Raw genomic sequence first — 14,953 nt, forward strand, 5'->3', positions numbered from 1 at the left:
GGCTTCTTTTTCTTTTCTGTTGGGGAGAAGGTAGCAAGAAGCTCAGTTCCCCTTTTAAAGATAAAGACAACTGTATCAGTGTCTGTCGGCTTCTCATTTGGGGATTTTCTCCATGCCAAGACTCCCAGCCTGCTGTTTTCTACCTACCTTCCAAAACTGTCTTCACATTCAGGATCATTGATATATTTTGTCTTAACAAACCTCACATGAACTCCAGAGATGCCTCAAGAGTAATCCTAGACCATACATCTAACTTTCATTAGTTGCATGTAAAAGTCACCTATGGGAGAACTCAAAGGTCTCCTTTACATTGAAGTAATAGCAGTTAGGTCACATACTCAGAAAAAAAGGCTTGACCAAAGTGTTGCCCACGCACACCCACACTGTTTGTTCCAATGAAGTCATATGTGGAATGGGGATATAATCCTAGCACTCTCTGAGTGAGAGAATTCCTAGTCTTTAATTGTTTCAGTGGACAGGAGTGTTAAGAAAGGCAACTCATAATTAACCTACTAAAAAATTCTTGAACATGATTTAACCTAATCATCTACCCTCTTCCAGTCAAGCAAATTGTGTTCTTTCTCCATGCGTATCTTTAAATTGCCATCCTGTTGGATTACATAACGGAAATTATTTAGTCTAACCCTAGGCAGTGACCATGTTTAAAAGCTTACATTTAAGCAACAGATCTCTACAAATTGATTTTGAGACTGACTTCGTTCCTTTTGAAGGATAGTTTGAAATGGGCCTCATGCTGGAATCAATTTTTCAAGTGTAGTTGAAAATGAGTAAGGCTATCTTCTCATAGTAGATGAGTCTCCATTAGTAAAATACACATTGTGTGGTTTCCATAATTATGGCATTACATTTTCTCCAATAAAATTGCCAGTAGGGTGAAGAAAGTTCTTTGAGATAGTGTTTAGAGTCATTTTTTCATTAAAAGTTGGAGATTGCCAGAGCTATCTGAAAACTCAGATAATACTTGGAAAATGTTTATTAGTTAATGAAAGAATTTAATTGTAAAGGGGAAATATATTTCTTGGAGATTGCTTAAACACTTTTTGTACCAAATAATACAGAAAACAAGGAAGACTTCTAAGAAAGGAGATAACCTCGAAAAGCATGCTTGGAGATCAATTCTCTTTCCTTTTTTCTCCATGATTGGATCTCCAGAAAATTATTTGAGTTAGTTTTGTTTTCAGTTTCACATGGCTTCTTATCAAACTAATCTGAGATACAAATTGGTTTATAAATCATTATAGTAGACCAATATCAAAAACACCAAATAATTATGTGTTCTTAGGTCAAATAGTATAAGTTGGTAATTCAGTGTTACAACTGAAAAACATCTTACAACTGTTTAGCTCTTTCTTGTGGTACTTTTTCTCCCAAATTTAAAAGAACACAAAATAATTTAAAATCTGACTCCCAGTCTTAAAATTATTTACTGCATAATTAGGTGTAGTATGTAAAGAATGCTTTGTTTGGAACTAGCAAATTTGTTTTCTGCCAATAATAAATTAAATTGTCTCTTACAGTTCTCAAGTGACAAATATGAGGACCCAACTCTCATTCAACATTCAAGCCCTTGCAGTTTGGGCAAATATATGTTTAACAAGAAAGTGAGTAAAGTAGTTCCTTTTTCTGTTATTTTTTGCATGTTCATTAATTGAATTAATATAGTCACTATATCATTTTGGCAAATAGATGGGGAAACAGTGGCTGACTTTATCTTTTTGGGCTCCAAAATCACTGCAGATGGTGATTGCAGCCATGAAATTAAAAGACACTTACTCCTTGGAAGGAAAGTTATGACCAACCTAGACAGCATATTAAAAAGCAGAGACATTACTTTGTCAACAAAGGTCCGTCTAGTCAAGGCTGTGGTTTTTCCAGTGGTCATGTATGGATGTGAGAGTTGGACCATAAAGAAAGCTGAGCGCTGAAGAATTGATGCTTTTGAAGTGTGGTGTTGGAAAAGACTCTTGAGAGTCCCTTGGACTGCAAGGAGATCCAACCAGTCTATCCTAAAGAGATCAGTCTTGGGTGTTCACTGGAAGGACTGATGTTGAAGCTGAAACTCCAATACTTTGGTCACCTGATGTGAAGAGCTGACTCATTTGAAAAGATCCTGATGCTGGGAAAGATTGAGGGCAGGAGGAGAAGGGGACGACAGAGGATGAGATGGTTGGATGGCATCACTGACTCAATGGACATGGGTTTGGGTAAACTCCGGGAGTTGGTGATGGACAAGGAGGCCTGGCCTGCCACTATTCATGGGGTCGCAGAGTCGGACACGACTGAGCGACTGAACTGAATTGAACCTCTGTTAATTTCTTGTTTACTGACTTTCTAGTCTATTGAGTATATTCTTATATAAATGTATATTTGAATATATACTTATTATTTTATTTCCTTAACCCTTAACATTATAGTGAGCATATTTCCATACCATAACAAATACTTAGGATCATTTAAATTTCTGTATAATAGTCCATTCTAAAACCTGGGACAATTAATTTAAATGTTTTCCAGTTTAAGAGTCTTAGATTGCTTCTACTTTTTCCACTACTGTAAATAAATACCAAGGCATTGTTATAGATTAATTCTTATCCAGTATTTCTGGTTCTTACTTAAAGATTTATGCCCACATATCAAATTAATGGGTCAATGAATGTGAATATTTTTTAAGGCTCTTGATGTATTGATATATTATCAAATTAATTTTTCTTGAACATTGTACTAACATACATTCTCATATAACTTCATTCTCACCAGCATTGAGATTTGTCATTTTTAAATTTTTTATTATTTTGATGCATGAAATTATTCTTTTGTTTTACATATGTTTAATTAAGCTTAAATTTAATAGGATTAGTAATTTATATTTCTTCTGCAGTTTTAATCTCATATTTTTTGCTGCATAGTTCCAAGTTATGCTTATAATATGTAGTGCAGTGTGGCTTATTACTATGTTCTGGTTATCTATTCCAACTCACATTTTTAAGCCTAAGGTCTTTCTTTGTTTCTATTTAAAAATGGAAAGGTTTTTAGTTTCAAATATTTTTCCTATAGCTTGTAACTGTTAATATTATTAATATTCATGTCACATAAGTAATTTTGGACATATTTTAATTTTTTTATAGGGACAGACAAAGCCCATCATTAATATGGCTTTTCACTGGAATGTTTTGCATTTATTCATTGTTCTTTGCCTGGAGGGCAAATTTAGATATTTCAAAACCGCTTTTCATGGGTGTGGTAAGTTTTGCCTAGATATATCCTTTGACCAGAAAGTTCGTGAAGAATGTACAAATCTGTCTTTCATGAATCTTGTAGAAGGGCAAGCTGTCTCAGAAATAGTTAAAATTGTACATGAAGTGAAGTGAAGTGAAAGTCACTCAGTCATGTCCAACTCTTTGGAATGTTGGAGTGGGTAGTCTTTCTCTTCTCCAGGGGATCTTCCCAACCCAGGGATCAAACCCAGATCTCCAGCATTATAGGTGGATTCTTTACCAGGTGAGCCACAAGGAAAGCCCAAGAATACTGGAGTGGGTAACCTATCACTTTTCCAGGGGATGTTCATGACCCAAGAATTGAACCAGGGTCTCCTGGATTGCAGGCGGATTCTTTACCAACTGAGCTATCAGTGAAGCCCTGATATTGTGTATACATGATCACAAATCAAAATTAAATTATTGAATAGGTAAGGCTAAGGCCTCTTTTGGGGGTGGAAAAAAGCATTGTTTCATTAGCACAATAGTTAAATAGAAAAATAAATGTAAGGTAGATTTAAGTTAGTCATTTTATATGTGTGCTTGCAGATATGTTAATAGGAACCACTACATTTCTTCTGGAATTTTTTTAAATAGCTTGATGAAAATGTTTAATGGTGTGGGGAGATCAGTGAATGCATTGTTGATGATTTTTATTAGTGGGTGTGATTCCAAATGTTGGTCATTAGTGTTCTTATAGTTGAATAACAATGATGGCTTTTCGTATCATTCAGTTCAGTTCAGTTCAGTCGCTCAGTCGTGTCCGACTCTTCGCGATCCCATGAATCGCAGCACACCAGGCCTCCCTGTCCATCACCAACTCCCGGAGTTCACTCAGACTCACGTTCATCGAGTCAGTGATGCCATCCAGCAATCTCATCCCCTGTCATCCCCTTCTCCTCCTGCCCCCAATCCCTCCCAGCATCAGAGTTTTCCAATGAGTCAACTCTTCACATGAGGTGGCCAAAGTACTGGAGTTTAAGCTTTAGTATCATTCCTTCCAAAGAACACCCATGACTGATCTCCTTCAGAATGGATTGGTTACTTGTGGTAAATTCCATGTAAGAATAATGATAACATCCCTCATATTTAAGTACTATTTTTGTGATTGGTTTTGTGGGGTTTTCTTCAAAACCTTCACCTATTTATGGGGGGCTCATGTTAATTGTAAGTGGCGGTGTTGGTTGTGGTATTGTATTAAATTTTGGTGGTTCTTTTTTAGGATTAATGGTGTTTTTAATTTTTTTAGTGGGGGATGTTGGTAGTATTTGGTTATACAATGGCTATGGCTACTGAGCAGTATCCTGTAAGACTGTCTTAGGAATATTCCTTTCTGGTTTAATTATAATGTTTTCAATGGTTTTTTCACATTGAAGGATGAGAAGTTGGGATTGTATTTAAATGTAATGTTTTAGGGGATTGCGCCTCCCTGGTGGCTCAGCTGGTAAAGAATCTGCCTGCAATGCAGTAGACATGGGTTCAGTCCCTGGGTTGGGAAGATCCCCTGGAGGAGGGCATGGCACACAATCCAGTATTCTTGCTTAGAGAATCCCGTGGACAGAGGAGTCTGGTGGGCTACAGTCCATGGGATCACAAAGAGTCAGACACCACTGAGTGACTAACACTTTCACTTTCTTTTTCACATTTCTTCTGGAACTTTTTTAAATAGCAGAGAAATATGGGTTGTACTTAGGGTCTCTACCAACATATTCCCTTATTTTCTTACCTCACCAGTCCACACTTGTACAAAACAAGAAGTATATTTCAATTTTCCCTGACTACGATATCTGAAATTAGAGTATTTCTTCTCCTTATAACAGAAACTATGTAAATGTAGATAGCAGCTGAAACCAACTGTGTGTGTGTATTTCCAAGAGACCTGATGAATAATACCTTATTTGAGTACCTGAGTTCTGAATCAGTTGAGAACAAGATAAACCAGTACATTGGGTGGGAGAATCACCTTTGTTACCAATAATGATGGGGTTGGAGACTGCGGTTAATATCTGTGGGCAATGGAGCCTCCTCATCCTGTATCCCTAAACAATCTAGTCACAAGCAGTGCTGCTCAGGACAGGCCTCTTCCCTCCCCAGTTCACCTCACCCCAGAGTCTGCCCCTGGACAAGTACTTCCTGTGGGCAACTCACTTCCAAGAGAAAGAGAGAGGAAAGAGGAGAGCTCTTCAGGCCCAACTCCCAGACTCTCCAGTAAGCTCAGTCCCTACAATCCTTCCAGGAGAAATAAGTGAAGGGAAAGAGTGTTGTACTGGTGGACTTCCCTGGTGGCGCAGAGGTTGAAGCGTCTGCCTGCAATGCGGGAGACCTGGGTTTGATCCCTGGGTTGGGAAGATCCCCTGGAGAAGGAAATGGCAACCCACTCCAGTATTCTTGCCTGGAGAATCCTATGGACGGAGGACCTTGGTGGTCTACAGTCCACGGGTCACAAAGAGTCAGACACGACTGAGCGACTTCACTCTCATGGAAGGAAACATCAGGAGTTAAGCAAAAGCATTTCTCTACCTCTTCAACTTTGCACATTAGGATAAAGAATTCAAGGTTAAGTATGCAGTATAGAAAAGACTTTGTGGATCCAAAAAGGGAGATCCACATGTCAAACAGGGAAGGAAGAATGCTTGAAAATGGAAAAATCAAGTGACATGGAGTTGAGTTGGGAAAGTCAGTTAAGACATAAATGACACAGGCATAAGCAACTAGATGCATGCAGTATATTTTTAAAATATATAAATAACTGATTGATTACATAAAACAGTCAGTTGGATGCACTGTTCCCATGCCTCGTTCACAGGTGGAACGATTCTGGATGCAGAGCAATGCAGTGGTGGCTGTCCTTGCTGGCATCGGTTTGGCTGCCCTTGTATCTGAGAGTAACCGAGTGCTCAACACCAATGGGCTTCAGTATCTGGAATGGCTTTCAGCAATTCTTTTTGTAACTTGCCAAATATATTCTAACTATAGGTAATACATGGTTATTTTTATGAAAAGTAGCTTTCTGGCCAGAGACTTTTGGGATATTTAGATTCTAGGGCTTTGTTTTATCTTTACCTTTCACTAGCTTTCAAAGTGAGATAGCTTGATCTGAATGCAGTGGATGTTAAACCTTTGAACAAGAATCTCAGCATGAGTGATGTGTAGTTTCAGGGCATTGCAAACAGGGGTTCAAGTGGTGCTTGTAAACTATCTGGATCCTAGAGCTACTTTGTAGAATCTTGGATGGCATCAATGACTCCATGAACATGAGTTTGAGCAAGCTCTGTGGAGTATATGTAAAATTCCATGATCTAAAATACCACTTAGATGGAGAGTAAAGACATTTGAAGTTTTGCTTTTGTTTGTTTTTGCCATACCACTAGGCTCGTGGGATCTTAGTTCCCCAACCAGGGATCGAACCTGCACTCCCTGTGTAGAAGCACAGAGTCTTAACCAATGCACTGGCAGTTAAGTTCAGTCACTTAGTCATGTCTGACTCTTTGTGACCCCATGGACTGCAGCAGGCAAGGCATCCCTGTCCATCACCAACTCCCGGAGCTTGCTCAAACTCATGTCCATGGAGTCATTGATGCCATCCAGCCATCTCATTGACTGGCAGGGAAGTCCCAATTTGGGCTTTTTTTGTATGCCCTAAAATAATTCACTTTGTGCTTCAAAGAATTTATCTTTTGAGTAATCCTTGGCCCTTATCTAGTATACTGTGTAGTAGTGTATATTAAATATTTTGAATACTCAAAGTTCTGCAAGTTTCTTAACCCTTATGCATTATTAGTGGTGTTTGTATTTTTCAAAATCTGCTTAATGACCATTATGATGTAAATGTCAGTCAAACGTAAAAGATGTAAAGGCTTGGATGATAGTTCATTTATTTGCAGTAATATTGAATAAACTTTATAGAAGTGGAAGAGTCTGCTGGAGTTTTGTTATAGTGAGATTTGATTGGTACTTTAAAAGCCAATGTACTTCATAATGCCGAGGAGCAGCCATGTTAGGGGCCTTGTGGGAAGGGGAGGCAGATTCCTGATACAACTCCATAGCTGGCTCAAGAAGGGTTTGCCAGGCCCACAGTGTGTTTCCCACCCCTCTTTTATCCCATTCTTCTCCTGGCTCAGGTCTTTAGGGCAACTCAGTTTCCACACCAGGGATGCCTGCACAGACTGGGTGGCTTGGTTTGGTTTGGATTATTTTTGCCCCCAGGTGAATGGAACTTTGCTGGGTGGCAAAAGGTGAGGCATCACCCTGCAAAGTAGGGAATCACGGTAGGAAACATTTGCATCATCAATTACAAAGGCAGGGATAGTATTTTGTTCCTGGAAGTATGAATTTGCTTTGTGATGCTAACTCAGTCATTCAGCTTTAGGCTGTGTTTCTTATCACCATTACATGTAATGGACCTGATAATAAGAGGAAGGACATTGCTTGTTCAGTTTTTTGATGCTTTTTCTCTCTTGTATTCGTTTTCATTTTTTGTGAAAGGCTCTGAGAATTCATGCCAGTTTTTCCTTTGAAGTTATAAAGTCCACTTCATCATCGAAAAGAGCTATACTGCTGTTGCTGGCAACAGTAAATAATGCCTGAAGAGAAGTAAATATCTCAACAAATTATTCCTTCCCTTCTTTCTCATTGGGTTCATCCCCTAGTGATAATCAGCTTCAGTATAAAAGGGAGAGAGGAACACAGAGCCAGTGATCCAGGGAAGTGGTAGAAAGAATCAACTTTTACATGCAAGAGAGTCAGACAAATGTGCAAATTTGTGCCAGAAACTGGCAAATTTCCTTTTGTGTTTCTGAAAATCCCTTTGAACCAAATGGAATTAACATGAAATTACCTTATACTCCAAGTGGAATCAGAAACCTTACTTCTTTTTAGTGAAATTGGATATGTTTTTAGGGGTAACATGTACTCATTATTGAGTACTAACTGGTTCCCTTTTTATGGAAATGATTATAAATTCCAGAAGTAAAGCAGTATGCTGCTTTTTTTCACTCGCACAATTAGTTCTACATTTTTTTCCCCAGTTGGTAGTGTTCCCTTTGAAATATATGCGTCCTCTTAGAAGATATGTTAGAATATTTAAAACACTAAGTATAAATTGTATAATGGGAAAGGAATGGAGTGGGGAATAAGCCTAGTCTTATTAAAACCAAAACAATGTGTTGCTATTCTAATATTTTTAAATCCTTTTATTTAGCATTTGTGACCAAAGGACCAACTATGTGATTGATAAATTTGCAAAGAACCTTCTATCCTCCATGCCTCGTGATGCAATTATCTTACTCAGAGGAGATCTACCAGGGAATTCTCTCCGTTACATGCATTATTGTGAGGGACTGAGGCCAGATATTTCATTAGTGGATCAGGAAGTAAGTATGTGAGAAATAAACTTAAAATATAGTAGTAGCAGTTGTTTTAAAACATGTGTATTTTAAAGAACTATTTCTTTTTTGTAACAGTGCATGGGTATAGTTTTCATGATCACTCTGAGGTAAAATATAAAGCACATTCTTTCCTTTACTGTAACTAATAGGATAAGTCATGTGTTTCTTCTTTCTTTTTTAAACTGAGTGTTTTAAGAATTAATATGTCTCAGATTCAAACAACATCCTAGGTCTCTAGTTCACATGGTAGACCATGACAATACTGTGTTGTGAATTTATTTTTAAATTGTTCTTTTACATCCAGTCAGCTCAGCCATTCAAATTAACCCTGCTCACTGGTCCAGGGATTAAAATAAATTAGACTGACTATAAAATAAGTCATACTGCAAGTAAGTAAACATTTCACTCAAAATAGAAATTATTAACCACAATTCTGTTATAGAATTTGTAAAATTTTAGATCTTATAACAAAAGTGTGTTGGGAAAGGACTTGTGAAAATTTCAAGGTCTTTTAAAACAATCTTCTGGAACTAAAAAAAATATATTTAAACTATAGGATTTATCGTTTAAGCCATAAATAGTTAAAGGGAACAAATCTATCTCTGGTCTTTTTAGAACCATCATCAGGAAAAGAGAAATTCTTAACCTCAAAAAAGTACTGTTAGTTTGATTGAGCAAATTATAGGCACAATACTGATTTTTAAAATTTTTTGCAAAAACAATACTTATTTAATAAATGTCATTCAATTAATAAATAATGAAAAATTTTGAGAACACTTTAAACAGATTTGCAAATATAGGGAAATTTGAAAATCATACATATTTTTATAAGCAGTTTGCATTTATGTCATGTACACTGATGATTCATTTGGTCTTGATTGTAATGATCTAGAATCTGACAAAAGCTAGATCATTTGTTAATAATATGGTATACCATGATTTTAAATACAGGTACTATGTTTGAGAAGCTTGGATTTCAAAGTTAATTCAACCTGAATTCACATCCTTATCCTCTCACTTCCTGGATGTGTGACTTAGGGCTAAAGAGTTTTCCTTTCAGAACTTCTGTTTCCCTGTCTATAAAATGGAAATAATCATTAGATAAGTAAGTTAGGATGCTTTTGAATGTAAGAAACAAAATCCCTGACTAAGAGTAGCTTAAACTATGGAATTTTTAATCTCACAAAACAAGTAGTCTGGAGAAAGGAGCTTTTAGGATTGATAACAGAAGCAGTTCCATGATGGCCGTGTTCTAGGGCAGCTTTTCTGCCGGTCTCTTGAATTGAAGGATGCCTGGTTCCAAACATTGCATGCAAAGTGCTTCTTCTGAGTTCTCTCTCTCTCTCTCTTCCTGTATTGGGAATAACATGCGCCCCAGATGCCCCCACCAGACCCGATTCAGGCCCCACTAACCAGTATTGGGTCACATGACTCCTCCAAAAGCTACTCACTAGCAAAGGAGAATGACTGTAACTCCCTGATTAAAACCAGGATTGTGTTAGTTGAAAGAAGGATTGGCTGTTGAGTGGGCAATCAACAGTATCAGAAATAATTATTCTCACATGAGGTTATTATGAGAATTGAGTGAGAAACATTAAGGTCCTAGTACAAAGTGGTTATTTAAATGAATGTTACTATTCCCAAATAGGGGCTTCCCTCATAGCTCAGTTGGTAAAAAAGCTGCCTACAATGCAGGAGACCCCAGTTCAATTCCTGGGTTGAAAAGATCCCCCGGAGAAGGGAATCCACTCCAGTATTCTGACCTGGAGAATTCCGTGGACTGTATAGTCCATGGGGTCACAAAGGGTCGGACATGACTGAGCAACTTTGACTTTTGATTCTCAAATACTGAAACTATTGGGAAATAAACTCTAATTCAATAAGTATTTTTTGAGTATTTCCAATATGTTGTTGCTGTTCAGTAGCTAAGTCATGTCCAATTCTTTTCAGCACTGTGGATTGCTTCCTGCCAGGCTCCTCGGTCCATAGAATTCTCCAGGCAAGAATACTGAAGTGGGTTGCCATGCCCTTCTCCCGGGGATCTTCCCAATGTAGGGATCAAACCCACATCTGCACTGCAGGTAGATTTTTTACCACTGAGCCACCAGGGAAGCACCCTCTACATACGTAGATTAAAATTAATTTGTTACTTCTAGTTAAATGACTTGTAGAGACAGGTAAAACAAGACATAATTGCTCAAGTGATAATATCCAAACTTTAATGAAGTCTTCTTTAAAAATGAAATCTGTACATATAAAATTGTAGAATGAAGTATATATTAAGTATAGAATTAAGAAAAAATTTAATACTAATGATTTATTTTAACCAAAAGAATATGTAAGGACATGTAATTAATTTGGAGCTATTAATAAATTCAAATTATTTAGCCAAGGGGTTTTTAACTTTGACACCTAGGTTATATGATTGAACTTCTCAAGGGCAGGGATTATATCTTCTTCACTATAGGTTAAGCACTACTTGTTTTTGTTTTCTGAATAAATGAATGAAAGAACAGAGTAATGACACATCTCTTTATTTTGCCTAGGTTGCCTAGTCTGGCCATCAAAAAGGCATTTCAGCTTCAGCAAACATAGTTTGGGAACTATTCTGTGCCAGGCATTGTGCTAGGTGCAGAGGCAATGAGGTGAAAAGATACAGTCCCTTTCCTATAGGAGCTCTCAGTCTAGTGAGCAATAGGCTAGAAGCCATAATCAAGGTAGGTACATAGTGCTACAGGAGCATCTTGTTCTGCTGTGAAAACTGGGGAGGGCAACCTAGAGGAAGTGATGCCTAAGTGTTCAGTACACTCCCTAGGTATAAGAACAGGAGGTCCTTCTGGTCATAAACTAGGTGCTGATTTTATTGATAGCTGATAATTATAACTTAAGACATAAAATCTAAGATCTTTAGAAGAATAGTGGCACATACCTTGGTTGCATTTGTATGTATTTTTCAATTATGTTTATATTTAATGAGTAACTCCACATTTGGTAACTTTTTCATCATCCTTGATAAACTTAGTTCTTTTTAAAGAAACATATTAAAAGCATGATATCACATGTTATCTTTCTGGCAGATGATGACTTATGAGTGGTATCTACCCAAGATGGCAAAGCATTTACCAGGCGTCAAATTTCCTGGGAACCGGTGGAATCCTGTGGAAGGAATATTACCTAGTGGAATGGTCACATTTAATCTTTATCGTTTTCTTGAAGTAAATAAACAGTAAGCATTCTTTTCATATAATAGCTTTTCTAAAATCTTAAGCTTTTCTAAAATTGTTTATGTAGCAGCTGTGCTTCATCCAAAAGACCAATTTTCTACACCTATTTCCCTGTCACCGGTGAGATTATCTTTGTAATTAAATAGAATATCTGTGCATAAATGATACCAGGCAAAAATAAATGTTATTGTTCTGGGTAAAAGAAAAATAAAGACAGATTAGCAAGAATAGCAAATAAGATCTTAGTACAATTCAGAGAAATTGGAGATGTGCCTGCCTACTTGAAATCATTGCAGGTAGATCGCAAGCAATTATAGTTTCCCCCTGATCAACACCATGGCCCCCTTTTAAGTTTAATGCAAATGTTTTCTGGAAATAATCACTATACAAAAATAGCTTAAGGATTTTTTTCTAAAGGATAAGGCATTTTTATAAATAAGAAAAACACCTACAGTTATGCTGACTGAGATAACATATGAGAATTGTGAATTCTATACTTCAGAACATAAAATTATTCATAGTTAAGGTCAAGAATAAATAACTCCTTCAGTGGTATACTGTTGAATATTTTTCCTGTCCGTGAAACACTTGGGATTGTCCAGAGCCTGAAGAAGAAAACTTATTTCATAATTTCTATTCTCTTATAAAGGGGATTTCAGAAATTTTTGTAAATTCCAAAGTTAAACTGTCCCTTACTAAGAACATAATTAAGTGGTACTTTGGTATTCAGAGCCTGAAGTTTACTGTGGCTCATGAAGTAATATGAAGGTAATAGATATAAATGTGCTGTCAGAGTAATAATTGTTGTATTTTGGAATAAAATATTAACAACATCTCTAAATAGGCATTTTTGGTGCAGTTTATTTAATTGAACCTCTTAAACATTAATTGAACCTACTATGTCCCAATTTGTATTAGGCAATAAAGTGAGACTCAGTTCCAGATTTAAGTAGACTACAATCTAGTTGTATATATACATAGATATGAATACAGTTGGCCATAATGATGTAAGCTCTGTACTAACAAAGCCTTGTCAAGTGTGAGACACAGTAAATGTTCAATGTGTGCTTACTAAATGGATGACTTAACTGACAGTATAAGCCAAATGTTCTGGGACAGTGGATGAGGAAGCAATTAGTTCTGCTGAGGGGCATTCATTCAGCATTTATTTAATAAATACTGGGTATTCAAAATGTCCCAACACCTGTACTAGCTGCAGATGGACAGGTGTGATCCCTGCTGTTACCATCTTTGAGACAGATGTCAAGTGATGCCTTAAATGTGAAACAGATAAGTTATAGTATCAGCTGGTAAGCATGATAATACTGGTATGGATGAAATTTGGAGACTTAAAGACTAAGAAAGAATTTGCCAAGTAGATAGAACAGTTAGGATACAGAACAAATCCACGACCCCAGAAACTCCCTTTTTCTGCTCCTTTGTTGTACTGTCCCCAGACCCCTAACCCTCACAACCATGGATCTATCCTCTGTTACTATAGTTTTACCTTTTCCAGAATGTCATATAAATGGACTCATAAAGTATGTGACTTTTTGATACTAGCATACCTTACTTTAGCAAAATGCTTCTGAGATCCTTCCAAGTTATTGTTGTGTATCAATAGTTTATTCCTTTTTGTTACTGAGTAGTATTCCTTTGTATGGATGTACTGCAGTTTATCCATTCATCTATTCAAGGACATTTGGGCTGTTTCCAGTTATTTGTGAATAGAGCTGCTATAAACATTCATGTACAGGTTTGTGTATGAATATGTTTTCATACCTAGGAATGGGATTATTGGATTTATTGGATTATTTGTTTTCTTACTATTGAGTTTTGAGAGTTCTGTGTATATTCTAGATTCAAATCTTTTATTAAATATGTGATATTTTCTCCCAGTCTTTTTGTTCTTTTCAGAGTGTCTTTTGCAGGTAATTTTTTTTTAATTTTGATGAAATCCAATTATCATATTCTCTTTTATGGATCATACTTTTTGATCTCTGGTCAAACAACTCTTGCCTAATGCCAGGTCACAAAGATTATCTCGTGTTTTTTTCTAAGAGTTTTACAGTTTTATGTTTTATATTTCAGATCAAAAATCAATTTTGAGTTAATTTTTGCAAGGGGGTTGCTTAGAATAAAGATATTTTTGCCTATGAATGTTATTTTGTCCTAATATCATGTTGAAAACATTTACTCTTTCTTCATTTAATTGCATTTGTACCTTTTTCTGTATTTACCAAAAAAAAATACTTCTGGGGTTTTTTACTGGTTTTAATTTGATTAGTGTTTTCATGGCATATCTTTTTTTTTTTCCTTTTGCTTTTAGCCATCTATGTCATGTTTAAAGTGGGTTTCTTGTAGATAGCACATATTTGACTCTTGTTTTATTATCCATTCTGACAATTTGTCTATCATTTCATTTATATCCAGACTATTTGCATTTAATGTAAATATTGACATGTTTTAGATGTACAGCTATCATTTTATTATTTGTTTTCTGTTTGTTCTTCTGTTTCTCATTCTACTTTTGCCCTTCCTACTTTCTTTTGGAAATTTGATTTTTTTTAGCATTCCATGTTACGGTGTCTCTTGGTAAATTTTTTCAGTGGTTGCTCTTAGAATTACAGTATACAGACATATTTAACTTTCACAATCTATTTACTACTTTTGGAAAAGGAAATGACAAACCACTCCAGTACTCTTGCCTGGAAAATCCCACAGACAGAGAAGCCTGGCGGGCAATAGTCCATGGGTCACAAGAGTCGGATATCACTTAGTGACTAAACCAATTTACTACTTCAAGTGAACTGTAGAAATCTTAGTGGCATGTTAGTTCCTTTACTCCACTTTTGATTATGTTGTCAAACATGTTATATTAGACATATGATAATTTTTGTTTTCAACATATGTTTTTTAATTTAAGAGAAAAAGTAGTCTTAGATATTTGTTGAGATATTTCCCAGATCTGTTGCTCTTCCTTCAATCCTGGTGTTCCAGCTTTCCATCTTGTATCATTTTTCTCCCTTCTGAAGTTAGTCCTTTAGCATTTCTTTGAGAGCAAAAC

General features: G+C 36.4%; 1 protein-coding gene across 1 annotated transcript in view; it reads left to right on the forward strand.

The window, feature by feature from the left end:
- Positions 1–14,953, forward strand: part of TMEM260 (transmembrane protein 260) — a 70,912-nt gene that overhangs the window by 44,307 nt on the left and 11,652 nt on the right. Inside the window, 5 exon segments of the mRNA XM_069596695.1 lie at positions 1,539–1,622; positions 3,147–3,261; positions 6,082–6,251; positions 8,476–8,647; positions 11,740–11,888. Coding sequence (XP_069452796.1) covers positions 1,539–1,622; positions 3,147–3,261; positions 6,082–6,251; positions 8,476–8,647; positions 11,740–11,888 — 690 coding nt within the window.

This window comes from Ovis canadensis, chromosome 7, assembly GCF_042477335.2.
Source record: "Ovis canadensis isolate MfBH-ARS-UI-01 breed Bighorn chromosome 7, ARS-UI_OviCan_v2, whole genome shotgun sequence".
NCBI lineage: Eukaryota > Metazoa > Chordata > Mammalia > Artiodactyla > Bovidae > Ovis > Ovis canadensis.